This window comes from Cervus elaphus, chromosome 21, assembly GCF_910594005.1.
Source record: "Cervus elaphus chromosome 21, mCerEla1.1, whole genome shotgun sequence".
Lineage (NCBI taxonomy): Eukaryota > Metazoa > Chordata > Mammalia > Artiodactyla > Cervidae > Cervus > Cervus elaphus.
This window is the reverse complement of record NC_057835.1, coordinates 33,811,937-33,836,347: the sequence shown is the minus strand read 5'-3', so window position 1 is coordinate 33,836,347 and position 24,411 is coordinate 33,811,937. Positions and strand designations below refer to the sequence as shown.

At 39.1% G+C, this 24,411-nt stretch overlaps 1 protein-coding gene across 3 annotated transcripts in view; it reads right to left on the bottom strand.

Moving 5' to 3' along the window:
* Positions 1-24,411, bottom strand: part of DNAJC5B (DnaJ heat shock protein family (Hsp40) member C5 beta) — a 94,128-nt gene that overhangs the window by 15,162 nt on the left and 54,555 nt on the right. For all 3 annotated transcript variants that reach the window (XM_043880080.1, XM_043880079.1, XM_043880078.1), the window contains one exon: positions 881-1,094. In XM_043880080.1, the coding sequence (XP_043736015.1) occupies positions 881-1,094 (214 nt within the window). The remainder of the gene's footprint in view (positions 1-880; positions 1,095-24,411) is intronic.

Genomic DNA, 24,411 nt, shown 5'->3' with positions numbered 1-24,411 from the left:
CCTCTGTCCATGGAATTCTCCAGGCAAAAATACTGGGGTATTGGGTTGCCACTTCCTATTCCAGAGGATTTTCCTGGTCCAGGGATCAGACCCAGGGGTCAAACCCGGGTCTCCTCTGGCTCCTGCGCTGGCAGGCAGATTCTTTACCACTAGCGCCACTTGGGAAGCCTTGAATACTCATAAACAAATATGAAACTATCATCAAACATGCCTATCTGAGGAATTCCTAGGAAATCACACTACTGTCAAAAGTCAATTCTGATTGCAGTAAGTCCTAACAATGCTGCCTTTCTCTTGACTAGATATCCTTTTTCTCCCTCTCTCTTCCTCTCTCTCTCTCCAACTCAGTGTCCTCCACTACTTAACTCTCACCTTTCCCCCTCATTTCCTTCTCCACTGCCCCACATCAGGCTTCACGTGAACCTATGACATGATTTCCATGCATTCTCCCTAGCATTGTGTTCCCTGATGTAGCCTGTGCTATAGACAGGAAAGTACATAGCTAAATTTGTCCCATAATAATTTTTAAACAGTTGTCACACTAATGAATTATTTTTGGTTTTTAGCAATGAGTCAGTTTTAATTAGTCATTATGGGAGTAGGGAGGGCAGTCAGAATTAACCTGAAGCATCAAATTCAAACATAATTAATGTCTAGAAGTATTTTAAGTCCTGCTGTATTTTATAATCACTTGGTAAGCTAAAGCAAAAATGATCCTTAAATACCATAACAGCTTTCAGTCAAAGTGATAGCTCTTTTATTAATAAGAGTTTAGTAATATACTAAGGTTAGGCTTTCTTTAGGATGGAGTCTAAAAGAGTGAATAATATCATGACCTTTCAGGAAATTTTTTTCAAGGGAAACAAAAAATCCAGTTCACCTTTGCCCACCAGCTTGACAGCATGAAGTAGGTATTAACATTTTCATCTCCAAATTGCTCGGCCACATAGAGTCCCAGTGATCCGTACTTGTCATAAATGTTTCTTTTTGACGTGTCAGTAAGAATTGTGTGGGCGTTGTTGATTTCCTTAAACTTTTCAGCAGCCCCTGGATCATCTGGATTCTTGTCTGGATGGTGTTTTAAGGCCAATTTTCTTTTAAAATTAAAAAGAAGTGAGGAAAAGTGTTATTCAACAGGAATTACAATGATATTCTAGAAGGGCATTGTTCATTTGTTCATCTTTTATACATGTAAATACCACGACATGATAAATTTCACAATAATATTGATTTAAGCAAGGTTTCGTTATCAATTTGTGTTTCTAATGTATAGGCTCAATGGTACTGTTTTCCCCCTCACATCCTCAAAGGAATTCTCCATAGCTGCATAGTTGTTGAGTCTGAGCGATTTTGCTATTGGCAAATATGTGAAGTTAATTTTTGCCCGGAAGTTCATGTGTAGTCCACCTCAACATGCAGAGGCCTTTAAGAGTTCCAGCAATAGGACCAGTTTACACCACAATTTCGTTTAGAACCACAAGACTTTTCCAGAATTAACAAAACATCACACCATATATTCTAAAAGTTAAACTCAGCTGTCAAAAAAAGAGATCTTACTCTGCTCAATGTCATGTGGCAGGCTGCACAGGAGGGGAGCTTGAGGGAGGATGGATACATGTTTATGTACGGCTAAGTCCCTTCATTGTTCACCTGAAACTATTCACAGCATTGTTAATTCGCTATATGTCAATACAAAAGAAAAAGTTAAAAAAAAAAATCTCTCATTTATACACCCTTGAATAAATTTTATGACTGATTCACATTTTTTTTTTCACAAATCCTAACTCCCTTTTGTTTTTATGGACAAATACTGTGACTTACCTTCTATTCAAATATGTATCTGACCTATTTTCAAAGAGGTCTTCCCACTTGAAATAATCTGTAGAAGTTTTCTTGTGAGTCCAAGGCCTTCTGTCCTCTGTGGATCATAATGCAATTCCAGAAGAGTATGAATAAATGTTGTGTTGCTGTGTGTGTGTGTTGTGCGGAGGGGGGGTGGTTTGTGAGTGTTCTTTATTCTTCAGTTATAATGAAGTATTAAAAGTGTAAAATGGATGTAAGAACTGAGCTATGAGGCTCATAGCTATCAGAGAACAGAGCTATCAGGCTCTGGCTAGGGACTCTTTCCCCCTCCCTCCACAGACAGATTTAAATTGATAAAAGCCTTGTTCAATATTGAGTCTGTAGTGTTTTTCCTCTACAAAATCAATTAATTATATGACTCTCTATGGAAATTCCACGTGACTTACTCTCCCTGTTGTACCCATAATATTTAATAGGTATATGTAGGAATGCACCTTAAGCTTTTGTTTATCAGTGTAGATTGAATTGTTTCACTTCAATGCATTAATAAAAGGCATAAGTAGAGCAAAAAAAAATAAAGTGTATCTTGTAAACCAATCTATAAAATAAACAAAAAAAAAAAAACCCCAAACACCTATTTTAGGAATTAAAGCATTGCTGGTTAGGAAGTAGGTGAATGAATAAGCAATTTAGCATCAGGATGCTTAAAAAAGCACCAAAATGTTTAAAAACATAAGTCATGGTGTGTAATAAATTCTAACTCTGAACTCAGAATAAACAAGAAGAATAAAACAAGGATGCATGCATTCATGCTAAGTCCCTTCAGTCATGTTCGACTCTTTCTGACCCTATAGTTCATTTTAAATTTGTTTCATCAAACGCATTTCATCCTTATTTTTTGAGAGATGTTTGGGGTATCTATAAATTCTTACTGGAGACATTTTTTATGTGCAGAATTTATGATAAAAATCTTCTGCTAATAGCACAAAAATGCCAATTTTGTCATTTTAAAAACATTTATAATGTTTACTACATGCCAGCACTATTGTAAGCATGTTATAAATATTAATTCATTAATCTTCACCACAGTTCTATGAGATTAATATTATAGTAATCTCATTTTACAGTGAGGAAATTTAGCCACTGAGATGAGAGGCTAAGTAACTTGCCCAACGTCATGTTTTTGTTGTTTAGTCCCTAAGTCCTGTCCAACTATTTTGCATCCCCATGGGCTGTCCACGGGATTTTCCAGGCAAGAATACTGGAGTAGGTTGCCATTTGCTTCAGCAGGTGATCTTCCTGACTCAGGGACTGAACCTGTAGCTCCTACATTGCAGGCAGGTTCTTTACCCCTGAGCCACCAGAGAAGCCCAGCATCATACAGCTAATAACCAGAGCCAGGCTTTGAACACAGGCGATCTGACCCCAAGCACTGTGCTGCCTCCCACATATTCTTACATTTAAAAAGTAAGACATCGAAAATGTTAATAAGACATTTCAAGGACTGTGGCATTTGGTCAGGGTGATGTGGGAAGCCCCTGGAGTATTTTTTTTTTCTTTCCCCCTGGAGTGTTTTGAGAAGAAAAGTGGTATGATCCGAATTTAAGTTTAGAAGAATCATTCAAGTCTTGGGGAAGACAAATGCAAAAGCCGGAGGCTCTCTCAGGGAAAGTTCATGGTGGTTTGGACCAGTGTGGTAGTGGATTAGTTAGAAGTGGTCAGATCCTGGATACACTTTGGGGGCTAGCTGATGGATTGGGTGTGGGATGTGAAAGAAAAAAGAAGAATCAAGGATAGCATCGAAGTTTCAGCTCAGGTAACTGGCAGTTTGGAGTTACAACTTAAAAAGTTGGCAAGAGATTTTTTTTTCGGTGGTGGGAAATGGTTTGCTAGGATTCAGAGTTCTATTTGAACACCTTTGAGATGCCTGTTAGACTTCCAAGTGTAATGGTGTAGAGATATATGAGCCTGGAGTTCAAATGAGAATTACTCTGGGGGATGTACATTTGGGAGTTCTCAGCAGGTAGATGGTATTTAGAGCCATGGAACTGGAAAAGATTCCCAAGAGAGTTGGATCCAAGCTAAGTCCCAGGGCTGAGTTTTGGAAGGAAGAAACACAAAACAGAAGAAGAAAGAAAGACCAATGGTACAGAAGGGAAAATTTGGAGAATATGGGATCTTAGGATCCAAGTGAACAAAGTATTTCAAGGAAGAGAGCGGTCACTTGTGTCAAATACCATTGACAGGTCATGTGCAATGACAACTGAGAAGAGATTGCTGGATTTAGTGATATAGAGATCTTTGGTGACCTTGATGTGTGCACGCACATATACACATTATACATGTACGCATGTACATATGCACGCAGACTATTGTAAATATGCCTTTATATAGGGAAAATATAGCAGAAAAATAAGTAAAGAGAAAAATGGAAGGTTATAACCACACTTAACTGGGATTATAAGTGATTCTTTTTTTGTTGTTGTTATAAAAAAATTATACATACTACTCATGTAGTTTCTTTCCCTAAGCATTTTTAAGCTCCGGCTAAAAAATTTTATGCTTTTTTAATAGTTGAGAGTTTAGAGTTTGCTCTCTTAAATAACCCACTACCAAATTAAAGTAGAGAGGAAGGAAGGAAGAAAGAAGTCCTCAAACTTCAATAATACAACAATCATTATCAAAAAGCTTCAAGTGGATTTTTGAAGCACATTCATTTTAATGGCTCAGTATTCCTGGAATTCTCACTCCATGCCCTGGAACACAATTGCAGCGTTTCCCCTTGCCAGTTCCAGAGACTGTGTCCAGGACAACCAAATGCAAAGGCTATTATTTCTGCCCTAGAAGAAAAACACCTGGAAAATGTCTCTTTACATATACTTTTTATTTCTAGGGTTCAGTTGTAGATGGATGCCCACTGCCCAAGACTTAGCCAGTGGAGCCTATCATTTTAAGCTGCTTGGATCTTTGTTAGCTTACAAGGGCAGAGGCACACAACCATTTATCACATTTCTCTAACAATGGAGTTGGCAAATTCAGAGGCTGGAGCACTTCCATCTGTAACAAATCCAATTCCTGGTCATCAGCAGCGTTTGACTCCTCTTGGCAGATGCTCTTGGCTCTGAGGAATCCTCAGAAAGTATGGCCAACAGAGGCAGCTGCCAAAGTCACACAACTGCTCACACAATTGCCAAAGTCACACAGTCAAGTTAATCGATCAATGACTCACCTCCTTGGGTATTGTCCATACATCAGGAAAACACATATGGAATTTAGAGTAAAAAGAGGGATGCTTGAAGTACATATAAATACGAAGTGAAGTGAGTAGAAGTCACTCAATCGTGCGGATTCTTCGCCACCCTGTGGACTATACAGTCCATGAAATTCTCTAGGCCAGAATACTGGAGTGGGTAGGCATTCCCTTCTCCAGGGGATCTTCCCAACCCAGAGATCAAACCCAGGTCTTCTGCTTTGCAGGCAGATTCTTTACCAGCTGAATCACCAGGGAAGCCAACATTGCCTATTCATTTTAAAGATCTTTCTTGTAATTTCATTTTATACTTAAAACTAATAATAATGTTCAATCAGAATGTGTGCCTTTAATTCCAAATCTTTCTATACTCTTAATCACTGTTAGTCTGATATGGCTATAACTATATTGCTAGTTACTGATATATATATAAAACTAATACTGATGTGTGTGTGTGTGTGTGTGTGTGTACATATATATGTATCTGTGGTGTTGGAGAAAACTGATGAGAGACCCTTGGACTGCAAGGAGATCAAACCAGTCCATCCTAAAGGAAATCAACCTTGAATATTCATTGGAAGGACTGATGCTAAAGCAGAAACTCCAATACTTTGGCCACCTAATGCGAAGAGCTGACTCACTGGAAAAGACCCTGATGCTGGGAAAGATTGAGGGCAGGAGGAGACGGGGACAACAGAGGATGAGATGGTTGGATGGCATCACCAACTCAATGTACATGAGTTTGAGCAAACTGGGAGATGAAGGACAGAGAAGCCTGGAGTGCTGCAGTCCATGGGGTCACAAAGAATTGGACATGACTTAGCAACTGAGTAATAACTAATATTAGAAATATCATCAATACCTGTACTTTTCACTTCAAAATCCAATAACAGCTTTCAACTGAAAAGCATAATGAATTCACTGAGTGGCAGATAAGATCAATATTGATTTATAGTTGTAATTACCAAAGGCTCCTAAGATCTACCTCCTTTGAGGCAGTGGAATAATTCTACTTACTACTCTCTACCAGTCTGTTTTTTTAAATTTTTTTTATTTTTTATTTTTATTTTTTCCATTTATTTTTATTAGTTGGAGGCTAATTACTTTACAATATTGTAGTGGTTTTTGTCATACATTGACATGAATCAGCCATGGATTTACATGTATTCCCCATCCCGATCCCCCCTCCCACCTCCCTCTCTACCCGATCCCTCTGGGTCTTCCCAGTGCACCAGGCCCGAGCACTTGTCTCATGCATCCAACCTGGGCTGGTGATCTGTTTCACCCTAGATAATATACATGTTTCGATGCTGTTCTCTCGAAACATCCCACCCTCGCCTTCTCCCACAGAGTCCGAAAGTCTGCTCTGTATGTCTGTGTCTCTTTTTCTGTCTTGCATATAGGGTTATCGTTACCATCTTTCTAAATTCCATATTTATGCGTTAGTATACTGTATTGGTGTTTATCTTTCTGGCTTACTTCACTCTGTATAATGGGTTCCAGTTTCATCCATCTCATTAGTAGTGTGATAATTTCAATTGAAGATGATGTAGCACCCTCCATGGTGCTATAAATGACATCATTTCATTCTTTTTTATGGCTGAATAGTATTCCATTTTATATATGCACCACATCTTCATTACCCACTCGTCTGTTGCTAGACATTTAGGTTGCTTCCATGTCTTGGCTATTGTAAACAGTTCTGTAGTGAACATTGGAGTGCATGTATCTTTTCAAATGATCATTTTCTCTGGCTATATGCCCAGGAGTGGGATTGCGGGATCATATGGTGACTCTAGTTTTAGTTTTTTAATGAACCTTCATACTGTTCTCTGTAGTGGCTGAACCAATTTACCTTCCCACCAACAGAGTAGAAGGGTTCCCTTTTCTCCACAGCCTCTAAAGCATTTATTGTTTGTAGACTTTTTGATGATGGCCTTTCTAACCCTGGTGGCTCAGATGGTAAAGCATCTGCCTACAGTGTGGGAGACCTGGCTTCAATCCCTGAGTCAGGAAGATCCTCTGGAGAAGGAAATGGCAACCCACTCCAGTACTCTTGCCTGGAAAATCCCATGGACAGAGGAGCCTGGTAGGTTACAGTCGATGGGGTCACAAAGAGTCAGAAACGACTGAGTGACTAAACTTTCACTTTCACTTTCTGACCTACGTGAGGGGATACCTCATTATAGTTTTGATTTTCATTTCTCTGATAATTAGTAATGTTCAGCATCTTTTCATGTGCTTTTTGGCCACCTGTGTGTCCAGGAATTCTTAACTTTAATTAGTTGAATTAATCAGTCTTTTCCTGAATTAGGGAGTATATTGTCCTATAAACCCTTCAACTCTAAACTTTTTATAGATTGGACTTTCACATAGAATTCATTGATGCATTTATAGTTGATTTTTAAATGTATTAGAAAGTAAGCATACAATTTCATTTAAAAAATCTAGATATGCAATTGCCCTGGCACCATTTATTAAAAAGATAAATTCCTTTTCCTATATTTTAGGATCTCTGTTCTGCTACATTGGTATGTTTGGCTACTTCTGAGCTAATAACAGTCTTAGGTATGGTGTTTTTAAAATATGTCTTAGTATATTAAAGAACAAATTCTTCCACATTGTTGTTCTTCAAGAATTTTGTGGCTATGCTGGTCCCTCTATATTTCCACAAAAATTTTAGAATTGGCTTGTCAGTTTACACACACACACTTACTCTGTTGGGATTTTTATTACAATTACATTTGACTCTGTAGATTAATTTAGAGGTTGATATTTGTATGGTATGTCTACTTATTTAGAACTCAGACTTTATTGAAGGAGCAAACAGGCTTTATCTTGACAGCAGGACTCCATCTTGGGCTGGACTGTGGACTTTGAGCTCTCTGCCCAGTATCTATGGAAGCAACATACCAACTGGAAAACGAGGCCCCCCCGCTCTCTTCCTTCGCTAAAAGAATATCCTAATTATCTGTGTAACAGAATAGAATCATACATTCTATTATGCTTATTGGGGTATGACCACAGGCCTATTGATAATTGTCCACTGTTAACTACTTAGGCTTAAGGCATATGAATAATGGGTTAACTTTGATTGTCAGGGAATTTGGGGGGTAGGTTTGTGCACCTACACTTAGGCTATATAAGGTTTTCACAAAAACTGGTCAGGGTCCTTGGCTAAGAGGAGACTCTGCCTTGGACCCGCAGGTGTAATAAACTGCACTCCACTATCTGCACTGTCCTTCCGGAACGCGTGGCTACAGCATTATCATTTTACCATTTAAGCTCTGCATATATTTTCTTAGCTTTATTTCTAGGAACTTAATCTTTTGTGTGTTTTTTTGGTTGTTGTTTTGTTGGAAGTTTTACTTTCGTTTTTGGTTTGAAGGATTTGTTAACAAAAGAAACCTTTACACACACACAAACAATTTCAATTTTTTATAGACAATTAGTTGGCTTAATTTCAATACACAGTCCTTAAAAGAAATAGAAAAAAAAAAAAGAGAGAGAGAGAGATAGAGAGAAGTAGCAGAGTATATGGTCTTCCCTGGTGGCTTAGTGGCAAAGAATCTGCCTGCCAAGCAAAATGCGAGTTCAGTCCCTAGGTCTGAGAAGATCCCCTGGAGGAGGAAATAGCAACCCACTCCAGTATTCTTGCCTGGGAAATTCCATGAACAGAGGAGCCTGGTGGGCCATACTCCATGCGGTCAAGAAAGAGTAGGACACGACTTAGCAACTCGAAAACAACAGAGTATACTTTACCAAATTAGACTGATATCCACCCAGACTTCCATCATTGACAGCAATCTGGAGTCCCAGCTGGGAAGTGGTCGAGAGCAGTACGTCCCCCTACAGGTAAGACTTCGAATTGCAGTTTTGTGGGGTCCTGTTTATAATCCCAGGCCACAAACTGATATCATCGTCAGTTTGCATACAAAAACGCAGCTCTGGTTTTTATGACTTTTACAATGCTGTTTGTTTCACCCTGTGAGTCACAGGATTTCGTTAGACCCTGGGGAGGGGAGATGGAAGGGGGGGGGGGGGGGGTTGGTGTCCAGACCCTCAGGAGCTCTGGAATTCCAAGAATTCCTTTCTTATCTAAAGTGGCACCTGACTTGGTGTGCTTGCAGACAAGGAATCTGAGCTGTGTCCAGGCAGGTCAGAAGCAGGTCAGAGCCCTGCTCTCCTGCTTCTGAAGCCCTAACAAGACTTCCTCCATTTTAATTTCCCTAACAGTGGGCCTCAGGGTTGTTTAGGCTGAACAGCATAGGAATAAGGCAAAAATAACATGAGTGGTTTTCTTAATCCTGCAAGTCAGACCACAATTCCAAATAGTCAAACAAAAATCATCCAAGAAACAAGGGATTAAACAGGTAGGCAATAATTTTTTGAGCGTAGGGGATTTAGTAAAGAAAAGTCCCGCAATAGAACACATTGGGTGATGTGTGTCTGATCCTTGTCTCTCCTAACTGCTGCCCCCCTCTAGTTATTATATTTGTCTGGGCTTTGTAGGACTTCACAAGTAGCTGATTTGGTGATTGCTAGGTGGCCTAGTTTGTGTAAATATAATGTGTTGGTCTTCTCCATGTTCTTCTGGGGTTTCATTGTTTACAAACTTCTTTTTATATTGAGAAAAATAGCCAAAGCATCTTTGACAAAATGTTCTGCACCAGGCAAAAAGATCTGAAACATAAGCTTGGGGGCCCCTCTTCTTGAAGTTGGGGGGGGGGGGTCTTGAACTACACTTTCTTTTGTGTTCCCCTTCCTCTATTTCCTATTTCAAACAAGATCTGTCCTAAAAACTAGATTCCTATCCCCTCTCTTCCACGTTTGTGCCCCCTAAAATAGACCATATACCTATACGTTTAATTTGTGGGGTATCTGTGATTAAGTGATTTGTGCAAAAATCCTGAAGAAGCTAAGATCTCTCCACCCCTTGTTCCCAATCTCGAGTCATGTCCATTCCTTGATGTGATTCATGCTAAACGGACTGCTGTATTTGGATGGATCAAGACCAACTTTAATTTCTAATCCAAGGGTAGAGAGGAGCAATGAAGGGGGCCTTCCATGTAGAAGGTGGGGCTGGGAGACCACGAAAGGAAGGATGAATGTATATCCAAGTCACTCAGGAACTTTTATATAGGTGCAAGAAACTTAGGTCAAAGTAGCCACAAGATTGTTTAATAGCAGACGGATGAATGTAACTCCATGTTTACTGCTAGAAACCAAAGCTTTGTATGAAATCTTGAATTTATGGGGAGGGAGGGAGGGTAGAAAAGCATGTACCCATCAGTTCTTTCCCTCATCCCTTCTTCTCATTCCTGAACTGCAGGAGACAGCCCCTTGGGCTTTGGCGACCCCATCTGGGCAGTGTTTATTTGATGGCTGATTTTGCTGTGCCAGGTACTTCCTTTCCCATTTGCTATCATTTTGTAACACACACTCTGACCCTTTTCCCTTCCCTTTCTTTTCCTTGGGAATATACAATAAATAAAAACTTATTGGTACTGAAAAAAAAAAAAAAGAAACAGAAAAGTCCCACCATGAATGAGAAGTATGTTTTTGTACATCAATTCCTATATCCATTAACTTTTTGGCAGCAATAGTAATAACAGCAGAATGTTCTATCAAGGTATGATTACATTTATCTATGAAATTTTGTAGCACTTTGGTTCCTTGCAAAATCTTACATAAAGGTTCTCAGGGGAAGCTAATATTAGAAACAGACAAAGTAGGAAATAATGTTTGGGTCCATAATACCTGAGTTCTCATGGGGGGATAGTAATAGGTGGTCCCCTTCCAATATAAATGATCAACATGTACTAGGCATCCAGAAAAAGGGGTTCCTAACTGATATGTAGAAACAGTTTCTACATCATTGGTTATAATACAGAAAATCGAGCATTCATTTTTTTTTAAAAAAGTAGGATTTAGGCATGATAGTCCATTCATGATAGTTAATGACGGTTCCCAATAAGCAGGATTTCCAAATGTGAGGAGTTGGTCCGCAGAGCAGGACCTCTGTAGCTTCATCCCAATCCGTCAGTCATTGGGTAAGATTATCAAAGTCCAAATACTTCCCAGTGAAACGAGGCAACCAATGTTCTTCTCCAAATACAACAGGTAACGCATGAGACTGGCCCATGATACTTGTGTTCACTACACTATAAGGTCAGTGCTCCTTGGTACCAGCGTCAGTGCACTTTGTAATGCCACTGGGGATACGAGCCCAGTGATTGTTAAGAATCCATGCTCTAAATAATTTTTTTCCATTATGCATTAATAGACATTAAAATTCCTTGGGCCTTATCTTTTTGAGCCAGGTACTCTAATAACTGGATAGAACAAACTGTTTAATCAAATATGTCAATTAAGGATTAAGTTTGATGTAGCTGAAATATTATCGAGCCTTTAAACAACTGTAAAATGTCTGTCATGTGTTAAGCTAAATTCCTGTCCTGTGAAAGTCGCTCAGTCGTGTGTGGCTCTTTGCAACCCCATGGACTGTAGCCCGCCAGGCTCCCCTGTCCATGGAATTCTCCAGGCAAGAATACTGGAGTGGGTTGCCATTCCCTTCTCTAGGGGATCTTCCTGACCCAGGGATGGAATCCAGGTCTCTTGCATTCTTTACCATCTGAGCCGCTGAAATATTACCAAGCCTTTAAACAACTGCAGAAAAGCAAAATGGCTGTCTGAGGAGGCCTTACAAACAGCTGTGAAATGAAGAGAAGCCAAAAGCAAAGGAGAAAAGGAAAGATACACCCATCTGAATGCAGAGTTCCAAAGAATAGCAAGGAGAGATAAGAAAGCCTTCCTCAGTGATCAGTGCAAAGAAATAGAGGAAAACAATAGAATGGGAAAGACTAGAGATCTCTTCAAGAAAATTAGAGATACCAAGGGAACATTTCATGCAAAGATGGGCATAATAAAGGACAGAAATGGTATGGACCTAACAGAAGCAGAAGATATTAAGAATAGGTGGCAAGAATACACAGAAGAACTGTACAAAAAAGATCTTCATGACCCAGATTTCCACAATGGTGTGATCACTCACCTAGAGCCAGACATCCTGGAATGTGAAGTCAAGTGGGCCTTAGGAAGCATCACTATGAACAAAGCTAGCGGAGGAGATGGAATTCCAGTTGGGCTATTGCAAATCCTAAAAGATGATGCTGTGAAAGTGCTGCACTCAATATGCCAGCAAATTTGGAAAACTCAGCAGTGGCCACAGGACTGGAAAAGGTCAGTTTTCATTTCAATCCCAAAGAAAGGCAATGCCAAAGAATGCTCAAACTACCACACAGTTGTACTCATCTCACAAGCTAGCAAAGTAATGGTCAAAATTCTCCAAGCCAGGCTTCAACAATACATGAACTGTGAACTTCCAGATGTTCAAGTTGGTTTTAGAAAAGGCAGAGGAACCAGAGATCAAATTGCCAACATCCTCTGGATCATCAGAAAAGCAAGAGAGTTCCAAAAAAACATCTATTTCTGCTTTATTGACTATGCCAAAGCCTTTGACTGTGTGGATCACAATAAACTGTGGAAAATTCTGAAAGAGGGGAATACCAGATCACCTGACCTGCCTCTTGAGAAATCTGTATGCAGGTCAGGAAGCAACAGTTAGAACTGGACATGGAACAACAGACTGGTTCCAAATAGGAAAAGGAGTACATCAAGGCTGTATATTGTCACCCTGCTTATTTAACTTATATGCAGAGTACATCGTGAGAAATGCTGAGCTGGATGAAGCACAAGCTGGAATCAAGATTGCCGGGAGAAATATCAATAACCTCAGATATGCAGATGACACCACCCTTATGGCAGAAAGTGAAGAAGAACTAAAGGGCCTCTTGATGAAAGTGAAAGTGGAGAGTGAAAAAGTTGGCTTAAAGGTCAACATTCAGAAAACTAAGATCATGGCATCTGGTCCCATTACTTCATGGCAAATAGATGGAAACTCCAATACTTTGGCCACCTGATGTGAAGAACTGACTCGTTTGAAAAGACCCTGATGCTGGGAAAGATTGAGGGCAGGAGGAGAAGGGGACAACAGAGGACGAGATGGTTGGATGGCATCACCAACTCAATGGACATGAGTTTGAGTAAACTCCAGGAGTTGGTGATGGACAGGGAGGCCTGGCATGCTGCAGTCCATGGGGTTGCAAAGAGTTGGACACGACTGAGCGACTGAACTGAACAACTGTAAAAGATCCTTGTGTGTTAAGCTAAGTTCATGAAGTTTTAATGTTGTAGGGATTCACTTAGCATCAGTGGCCAAGGCTTGAACTATGTCTTTACCAGTGTTGTGTAATCTAGCAGACAGATAAATTTTGTCCATAAAAAGTCAAAGTTAAGGGAGGACAGGCCTTTTTTGTTGGTCAGGTGATGTTATCCTGAGTTTAGGTCCAGCTCACATTTCTCCAGCTGAAGATTCTTCAATAGATTTCTTCACATTTTTCTTTTAACTGTAGCATACCATTGAATGTTGAGGCATGAATGAGAATCCACATTACAGTCAGGCTTCCAAGAAGAGTCTGTATGTTGCTTTTTCTCCCAGATGCCCACATTTTTGGTGTGCCCACAAAGTCAAAGCCTGTAAGTTGCTAGAGTCTGGATCAATGTCCACTGTTTGGATTTTGGCTTGCTCATCTGTAATAGTTACAGTGTCATTTCATAGAATCTGGGACACTGTGAGAATCTCCATGAAAGACTGAAACATCAGTAGTGTGAACAGTTTCCAAAATGTTCTTTGGCATGAATTTGTCAGTTATGTTTCCCTGGTGACTCAGACAATAAAGAATCTGCCTGCAATGCAGGAGACCTGGGTTCGATCCCTGGGTCAGGAAGATCCTTTGGAAATGGAATGGCAGTCCACTCTACTATTCTTGCCTGGAGAATTCCATGGACAGAGGAGCCTGGCATGCCAGGCATGCCAGGCTTCCCTGTCCTTCACTGTCTCCCGGAGTTTGCTCAAACTCCTGTCCATTGAGTTGATGATGCAAATTGACTGTTCTTGGTATAATTCTTTTCTGCCTCTGAAAATTTCCTACTCCAGAAACTAAAATCACTCTTTTGTTGTTTTCACCATAAGCTCTAATTAGCGCACAGTTCACTGATATGTACATGTAATTTTGTTTCTCCTAGTTGTAGCTTATAGGGTATCTAATCTCTATCCTAAAATAGATTACTGAGATAAGCTTTAGAATAATTCAGTTAAACGTTTCAGCAATAAAACAAAACAGTAAGAAAGTATTTGGAAAATGGGTCTTGGTCAATATGGATTTCAATTAACAAAACTAGAATTTAATATTCGGTGAAACATAAAAAAATATTTTGTGAGGGCTTTAACCTTGCAGCCAGAGAAGGCTTTATTCCTTCTAATAATAAATGAGGTTTGTCAGGGAGCCTAGAAAAGCCAATTGGCCACCTCAGACTTACCGTCGCCCTGAGTTTTTTATTTACATCCATTGTTTATGTGTGTGTTCCTCAGTCATTCACTCGTGTCAGACTCTTTACAAACCCATGGACTGTAGCCTGCCAGGCTTCTCTGTCCATGGAATTTCCCAGGCAAGAATACTGGAGTAGGTTGCCATTTCCTTCTCCAGGGGATCTTCCTGACCCAGAGATCAAACTCGTTTCTCTTGTTTCTCCTGCACTGGCAGGCGGGTTCTTTATCACTGCACCACCTATTGTTTACCCATTTTAAATTCCTTGATTTTTGGGTTGACTGTTTGGGGGTTGATTGCTACCTTGTCCTAAGTGATCTCTGGTGGCCTTGACTTGCAGTGGCTGGAAGCAGGGCTTCAGTCTGGGCCAGAGATTGAGGTCAGGTCCTGATGGTGAGAGCACCGGAATCCTAACCACTAGCCCACTGGTCAGTGACAAGGCCCTGGCTTCTTGGCTTTGCAGAAAAGAATTCCCACAAAGAAGGGAAAGTAGTGAAACAAGCAAAGTGTTTGTTAGGAGAAAAAGAGTACCGTACATGTGAATAGGCACATGGGCAGGCTCAGAGAGAGCGTCGCTGAGTTGCTTGAATGGTTTTGATACTAAAATATTTTTCTTAATTTATTGTAGATGTAAAAGATTTTTATATACTGATTTTTTTCCTACAAACTTTTAATGTTCATTTATTAATTTTAAGAAATAATATGGTTTTTGTATTTTCTATATACACAATCATATAATTAGCAAATAATGAATTTTTTTTCATTTCAATCTGTATATCATTTACATTTTTCTTTATCTTATTGTCCTGGCTAAGACCTCCAGTATAATATCAAGTAAGAATGACTAAAGCAGGGGTTCTTCTTTCCTTCTTTAACTAATTCACTAAGAATGAATGAATATTGAATTTTAATCAAATCTTTCTTCTGCATCTGTTGAGAAGATACGTGTTTTCTTTTCCAATCTATTAATATGATTGATTTCTTAGTGTTAAATGAAACTGATGTTCCTGGGATATGCTTAATTATGTGTTATTTTATTTATTGCTGAACTCAGTTTTCTAATACGTGCATTTAATTCTGTCAATTTCCCTCTAACTACTACTTTAACTACATTCCACAAGTTTTAATATGAAATATTAACTTCTGTATCTTTTCTAATTTCAATTGTCATATAATTTTACCCATGAATTATTTTAAATTGTGCCTCCAAATTTTACAACATAGGGGAATTTTCCAGCTATCTTTTTATTTTTGCTTTCCAATTTGATTTCCCTGGAGTGGGAGAACATATTCTATATGATTTAAATCCTTCAAAATTTGAGATTTGCTTTATGTCTCATTACATGTTCAGTTTTTATGTGTTTCATGTATACTTTAAAGAATATATATTCTGTACTTGTTCAGTGCTTTTTTCATATAAAGACAATAAATTTTCTTTCTAATTCTTTTTGTTCAAATCTTCTGTATTCTTTGCCATTTTATTGTTCTACAAGCAAGGTATAACGAAATCTCCCACTGTTCTGTAGGTTTGCATATTTTTCCTTATAGTTCACTTTTTGCTTTCTATAGTTTAGGCCCTGTTCTTTAGAAGCATACAGATTCACAACTATTATATATTCCTGGTGAACTGAACTTTTATTGTTATGAAATATACACCTCTTTTCCCTAGTAATACTTTTTTTCTTTGATATTATTAAGCTATACCAGCTTTCTTTGGATACATTTATACATATAATATACTTTTCTCTTATTTTCAGGTTTCAAATTGGAATACTAAGAAGATGCTATTTTTTAGGTTCTACTTTCAGATGTCTGGAGTATCTTACAAAACTGGGATCATCTTGATCCAATATTAGGACTTGAGACTTTCTCAGTCACCCCAACGGCTCAAAGTGCAGTTACAGTCCATAGGAGGGTGGTGTTGCCACTGTCTATTTCTGTATAATAAGCTACAGTAAAATTTAGTAGCTTAAACCAGTATTTTATTTTTTTTGCCTACACTGTTGCCAACCTATTGGGTTGGACTGTGTGGGAACAGTTTTTTCTTTGCTTTTTGGCTTTGACTGGAACTGAAGGGTCTGCTTCCAAGATGGCTTCCCTGACCTGCTGATCAGTTGGTGCTGCCATGATGGAAGCTCAGTGAGGGCTGTTGGCTGGGAACTCTGCTCCCCTCCATGTGGCTTCTCCACATGGCTGGGTCAGATGCCTCACATCAAGATGATGTCAGGGTAGTTGTCATACTTCTCAAATGTTGTCAAAAGTAGAAGCTGCTAGTCCTTTTTGTGATTTAGGTAATCCTCACTTCCATCACATTCTATTAAGTTAAATCAGGTCAGAAATCCAGCCCAAATTCAAGAGCACTACACAAGGATATGAATACCAGCGGATATGGTTTATGGGGGACTACCAAAGTAATTGTCAACCACAGATGATTTACTTCCATTTTGCCCTTTCCCCTGAGCTGCAGCACTTTGGCATCTAAATAGAATTGCAGGATTTCCATTTGTGTAGGGCCAGTGTCCAGGTTTGTTCTCCCTTCTCGGAAGATTGAGTCCCGCTCAGCCTCTTAGCTTGTCTTCTCCTATATCGTGACCTAGTCAGCAGCAATATTCTCTTCTTTCAACTGTATGTTAACTCCATAAAGAGCTTTTTACCACTGTTATATGAAATGGGCCTCTGTGTATAATTTATTGTTTATTTCTTTGCTGTAGACTGACACCCATTAGCTCGAAAGCCCATCATTGCCAAACTCAAATTTCCACACAATCAGTTATTTTTTTATTAACTTTTTTGGCCATACTGTGAGACTTGTGGGATCTTAGTTCCCTGACCAGGGATTGATGCCAAGGCTTCGGCAGTGACAGCACAGAGTCCTAATCACTGTACTGCCAGGGAATTCCCTCAGTTAATTCTAAAATAACCCAAACAAGTAGATTGTTAGCCATTTAGAGCCTATATGCTTTACATATCTGCAAGACTCACCCCACGTCTGCTGGCCATTGGTAAGAGAGTCTTGTGGTTGTGAGACTTCAAGCTGCTGTGGCCCTTGGAACTCTCTGACTGAGAGACTCCCCACTCTGCTCCTGAGTGACATCACTTAGATACGTAACCCCCTTTCCAACCTTCTTCTCACCTGGGTGTTCCCTTGGCCTCCCGCCTTCCGATGGTAACCCCCATGCCATACGCCTCTGGGCACTCTCAGCCGTCAGAGACGTCCCCTCTCATGCAGCCCTGTTCAGGCACCATCCAGCGAAACCTGTGTGTGACTAGCTCTCATGACTGTAGCCTTCCCCTTGATCAGCCCCCAAATCTCTCAAACCGCCACAACCATTTCAGACACTGGCGCTCAGTACAGTTTTCCTCCTCACAAGGCACTTTAGTATAATAAGCTGCTGAGAGAAAGCTGGAGCAAGGGTGTGAGTGGGACTCAAGGAAGCTGGAGCCACTGGGCCAGGATTGGTGTAGAGTCAAGGAACAGAATAGTGAAGAATGATGCCAGTACCACCCCTACTGTGTAAGTGTTTCCGAAACCCCGGCTGCCATGTGATGCAAGGGTATGATTCAAGTACTTTGACTACCCAGGCTTCACCCAGGGCCTTCTGAAGGCCACATTACACAGTGCTATGATTTCCGCATATTGACGGACTATCTGAGCAGCCCACCCCAGCGATTGCTCATGTTTTCTCCAGTTTTCTGGGATCTACAGTCACATTCACGATTCAAGACAGGTTGCATGAGATAACAATGGTTATCTCATTGTGGTGATCTTTTATCTCACTGATTATCTGCTTGTTCAGACAATCAGTCTTTTCTCTAACAGAATCACATCGAGAGTCCAGTGCTGACCCCTAGTGGCGGTTGGGACACTGATCCCACCGTACTTAAAATGATCCTTTGCCCGATTTTTCCTTGACTCCGTGAGGCATTATGCTTGTCGTTTCTTATTGTGAGACTTAAAAGTTTTTAAAGTTCAAATGCCAGAGTCTTATTTTAGATAGTTTTCTGATCATTACAATTTTTTTCTATGACTAATTTTAAGAGCAGCTCTTTACCCTCCTTAATAAAATAGAATAGACCATATTTGTGCAAACACAGTAGATAACATATGGCCAACATTAGAAGTAGTTATCCATACCAGTCATAAAAATACTACTTTAGGGGAGGAGGACCTGAAGTTCGGACACCAGTGGGCCTCTGACAGCCTTCAGCGGGTCACTAAGATTGTGTGCTATATTTAATACTTTTCCTCCATAGCCTACCACCTCACCCAGGACTCGAGAACTACATATAATACAGGGTATGTCTGTATCTGGCTCAGGTACAGAAAATTTCTGGGCCTCTAAGGCTTCCCAGGTGCTCAGTGGTAAAGAATCTGTTTGCCAGTGTGGACACAGAAGATGTGGGTTTGATCCCTGGGTTGGGAAGATCCCCTGGAGAAGGAAATGGCAACCCACTCCAGTATTCTTGCCTGGAGAATTGCATGGACAGAGGAGCCTGGCAGGCTACAGTCTGTGGGGTCACAAAGAGTCGGACTCAACTAAACGATTAACACTTATTCTTTTAGACTGTCCATTTCACTGAGTCAGTTTCCTTAACTAGACAAACTCAACCTCATGCATGGTCATACTCTTATAGTGATACTCAGATCAATTATATTCAATTTCTTAAAAGCTCTGATTTCCTGACATACCTCCAGGAAGATATGACACTCTAGCCATCCACTGCTTCCACTCCTACTTCTGGGAGACCAGAATGGCTGGAGAGGATTGCAAAAACAGGCAAACCAGGGACAGTAAAGGTTCAGAGCTTCCCACCTCAGCTGGCCTTTCATGCTGCTTGCCAATCCTGTTGCTTGACCTCAGTAAGTTCCCTTTCAAGTCTCCCATGGCAGGTGTTCAAGCTTTTGCCACTTCTTGATTCCTCTTCCTCATTCCCTCACCCCTCTCCACAAGAAACCTCATTTCCTACTTCAAAGGAATTAAGAGGTCATTAGAAAGAAACTCCTTCATACACTTTTATTTCTATACTTATGCATAATTGCACTCATCTTTTCCTCCTCCTTTTATTTAGAGAAAAGAAGAACCTCTCCTTTTTAAAATTAAAATTTCCAGTGTATTCTAGAATCTGTTTAACTGTGCACCTTCCTAAATCCTGGTCCATCAGTCACCAATCCCTACCCCCAACTCCAGTATCTTCAATAATATCTCCATTAGCTCCTTCTCAGCAAGCAAACACATTCATCATTTTTATAAAAGGAAACTACTTTTTTTGTCCTCACCTCCCCTTCAAACTATTGGACTGTTAATTATCTCCTCTTTCTCTTCCCCATATGTACATATACTAAGTTGTTTCAGTCGTGTCCGACTCTTTGCAGTCCTATGGACTATAGCCTACCAGGCTCCTCTTTCCATGGAATTTTCCAAGCAAGAATACTGGAATAGATTGCCATTTCCTTCTCCAGGGGATCTTCCTGATCCAGAGATCTAACCCAGGTCTCCTGCATTGCAAGTGGGTTCTTTACCACTGAGCCACCGGGGAAGGCCCATTTCTCCTCTGCCCACCAGTTAAATCAGTGGTTTTCAACATCTGGTATTAACAGTCATCTGTGAAGGGGTTTTCTTTTTTAAAACTCACATGTCAAGTCATAGATCTTTCTTTCTTTTTCTTTCTCTAGAGGGTTTTTTTTTTTTTTTTACCGTGCAAAACTGAAATTCTGTGTCTATTAAACAACTTCCCAATTCCTCCTCCCTGGAAACCATAATTCTATGTTGTTTCTGTGAGCTTGACTGCTTTAGACAGAAATTTGTTTTTGTTTTGCTTAACATATACAGGAGTTACTAGCTCCAAAGCTATCTAACACTTTCTCAACAACTTTGTTGGAATGCTATTATGCTACTAATTATTTGATGCTTTTTTCCCCCCTATGGTAAATAGTTAAGCACATTGTACAATATTAATGGCAAAGCATTATACACATACAACGTAAAATTATGGCAATTTAATCTCTATTAAAACATTTAAGCCTGTTCTTTTTGCTTTTTTATTTTGTATTTTTCTTTAGGACTAAATTCATTTTATAACTGGAAGTTTGTAACTTTGGACCATCTCTACCCACCTCACCTAGCCCCAACGACCACCTCTTATAACCACCAGTCTGCTGTCTGTATCTATGAGTTGGGGGGTTTTTTAGATTCTACATTTAAGTGAGATTACACATTTTTTATCTTTGAGTTTTTCACGTAGCATAATGGCCTCAAGGTCTTATTCACGTCAGAAACAGCAAGCTTTCTCTCTTTTTCATGGCTGAATAGTATTCTCTTGAATATATACCACATTTTCTTTATCCATTTATCCATTGATGGACACTTTGGTTGTTTCCATGTCTTGCCTATTATAAATAGTGCTGCAGTTAACATGGGTACAGATATCCTTTCAAGTTAGTGTTTTTGCTTTCTTTAGATAAATATTGAGAAGTAGAATTGCTGGATCAGATGGTAGTTCTATTTTTAATTTTTTTAAGAACCACTATACTGTTTTCCCTAGCGTCTACACCAATTTTTATTCCCTCCAATACTGCACAAGAATTCCCTTTTCTCCACTTCCTTGCCAACAGTTGTTATTTCTTATCTTTTTGAACAGTCTTCCTAACAGGTGTGAGGTGATATTTCCTTATGGTTTTGATTTGCATTTCCCTGATGATTGGTGATGTTGAGCATCCTTTCATGTGCCTGTTGGCCATCTGCATTTCCTCCTTGCAAAAATGTCTATTCCATTCTTCGGCCCACTTTTCAATCAGGTTGTTTATTTCTTTGATGTTGAGTTGTATGATATATGCAGTTGTGTTTTAAATCAGGTGGGAAAAAATAGGAATTGCAAACAGATTAATTCTGTCTTCTATATTTACCTATGAAGTTACTTTTACTGGTGTCCACTATGTCTTCATGTGGATTCAAGTTACTGACTAGTGTATTTGCATTTCAGCCTGAAGGACTCCTTTTAGGATTTCTTATAGGGGAAGTCTACTAATGACACAGTTATTTATTTATCTTGAAATGTCTTGATTTCTCTTTCATTTTTGAGGGATTATTTTGGTAAATATAGAATTATTGGTTGACATATTTTTTCAGCTTTTGAATATATTAGTCTACTGCCTTCTGGCCTCATAGTTTGTAATGAGAAATCAGTTGTTGATCTCATTGAGGACTGTTTATAAATGCTGATTCATTTTTCTCTCATTGCTTTCAACATACTATTTGGCTTTGAACAGTGGTTTAAGAGGTATCTCAGTGAGGATTTTCTTGAGTGTATCTAATTAGAAATTATGGAACTTCTTGGATATGTAGATTATTTCTTTTTTGGAAAGTTTTAGCCATTATTTCTTCAAATATTCTTCTTTCCCCTTTCTGTTTCTCCTCTCCTCTGGGACTCATATGTGTATGTTGGTCTGCATGATGGTATATGTGGAGAAATTGATCTATTTTCAACTTCATTGGTTCTTTCTTCTGCCTGCTCATATCTACTATTAAAGTCTCTAGTGAATTTTTCATTTTAGTTATTGTACTCTTCAGCTAGCTCTGGAATTTCTATTTTTGTTCATTTATATAATTTTTGTTATTTTATTAATATTCAGTATGTGATGAGATACCATTTTCATCTTTCCTTTTGTTCTTCAGATATGATTTTCTTTATCCTTTGACATATTAGCTTACTTAAAGTCTTTGTCTAATATGTCCAAATTTGGAGCTTTCTCAGGGACAGTTGCTATTGATTATTTTTCACCCTGCATATGGGCTTTATTATCTTGCTTTTTGTTTTTGCGTGGCTCATAATATTTTGTTTTGAAAACCAGACATTTTGAATAGTATAATCTGGCAACTGTACATATCAGATTCTCTTCTTTCTCTGTGGTTTTCAGTTGTTAACTTGTGGTAGTTGTTGTTTAGTAACATTTCTGACCTAGTTTTATAAAGTCTGTATTCTTTGTCATGTGTGGCCACTGAAGTCTCTGTTCCATTAGCTTGATGGTCAGCTAAGGATTACACAGATTTTCTTACACATTTGGAACCAAAAATCACTCAGTCTTTGCAGATGAGCTCTGTGTGTGTGTGTGTGTGTTAGGACACACTTTCAGCACTCAGCTAGGCAGTTTACAACTGTGCCTTATAATAGCCTTCACTTCCTGCTTGCACACCTCTTCAAGGTCAGTCAGAAGTGGGACCCTAAGGCTTTCTTGGGTCTTTTCTGAGCATATGCAGAGCCCTAAGCATGAGAGTAGCTTCTAGATTCCCAGAAATATGTCAGAGCTTTCCAAAGCCCTTCAAAGTATCTCATTCCCCAGGCTTTCTTCCCAAGTTTCTTTAGTGAGTCTACTGTTACCCCAACTGTTATCATTACCTCAGGCAGCAATGACTACAAATTTGCCCATAAATGTTTTCAACAAATCCACCTCCCCCCCACACTTTTCATGGCAACTTTAGCACTGGATAAGTTTTGATTTAGGTGAGATAAAACAAACCTCTTAAATAGGTCTTCCAGAAAACCACCAGACAGATCATCCAATGACAATTATTTGCAAATGAAGTCCTTCCTGCTTGTTCTAGTACCAGGAGTACCATGAATGCAGGCAGTTTATTTTCAAGGTTGCAGCTGAGCTTAGGAGCAAGTTGTGGGACTAGGATAATTTAAAATGCCATGAAATTCGCTGTTCTTACCATGATTCAACTTAATTAAAAATAAGTACACCCCAGTTGCCACAAGCTTTTGTACAGTGTCCAGGTTCTGAAAAGGTTGATTCTAATAGTTTTGATAGTTGAAAAATCTTTCAGATTTTTAGTTGTTTTTATGGTGGAGCAGACTTTAGGAGTACCTTATTCAACTATTTCCAGTGATATCATCACTTATCAATAGTTTTAATACATATACAAATGTATTTTTAAAGTTTATAGAAAAAATTTCTTTGAAAGTATACTTTTATACTTTATGCTTCTGTTTCAAGAATACTGATAGACATAAAGCAGATTTAAGGAACATTTTGGTACCTAAAAGATGTAGCAAAGTCCAATGAGGTAAACAATATTAGTTTTGTACCTTCGTACCCTTGCTTTCACATTTATGTCTACATAATTTCTTTCAATTGCTATATTATGTTTTTTGACTTGAGAGCCATTGCTCAAGCACCCAGGAAAACAAGCATTGCTTTTTCATACTGATTTATTCATTTATACTTTTCATGCATGTATTTATTTGTACTTAGTCACTCAGTCATGTCCTACTCTTTATGGCCCCATGGGCCATATAGCCTGCCAGGTCATGGAATTTTCCAGGCAAGAATACTGACATGGATTACCACTTCCTATTCCAGGGGATCTTGCCCACCTAGGGGTAGATCCTGCATCTCCTGCATTGCAGGTGGATTCTTTTACTGCTGACCAACAGGAAAGCCAGTGTAAATTGTCCTAAAATTGGTGTAATTTGTCCTAAAATTAAGACTGCATTAAGTTTCTTGTGGAAGACTTCTCTAATCCTTGATCCACATCAGCTTTGTTATGTACTCTCATGGAACCATCCTTTCTTCCTTTAGATCTCCTTATCTTATCAGTAATTATACACTCATTTTTGTCATCATTTGATTAATTCTTATCTCCTCCATTAGGTTACATGAGATCAGTGACCATGATTTGCTTAGAATTGTACCCCCAGAACCTACCATAATGCTTGGAACAGAAATGAATAATGGCATGAAGCATTCACTTTCATTAAATGATTAATATGAATTCTATGCTCAAATTAATCTATTTCCCTACACCACAACTTCCCTTGTTTTGCTTGTTGTTTAATATGTATCTTTTAAACCTTACTAAATCTAACTCTTTATAAGTTAACCTCTTTAAATGGCACAAAATTTGTATT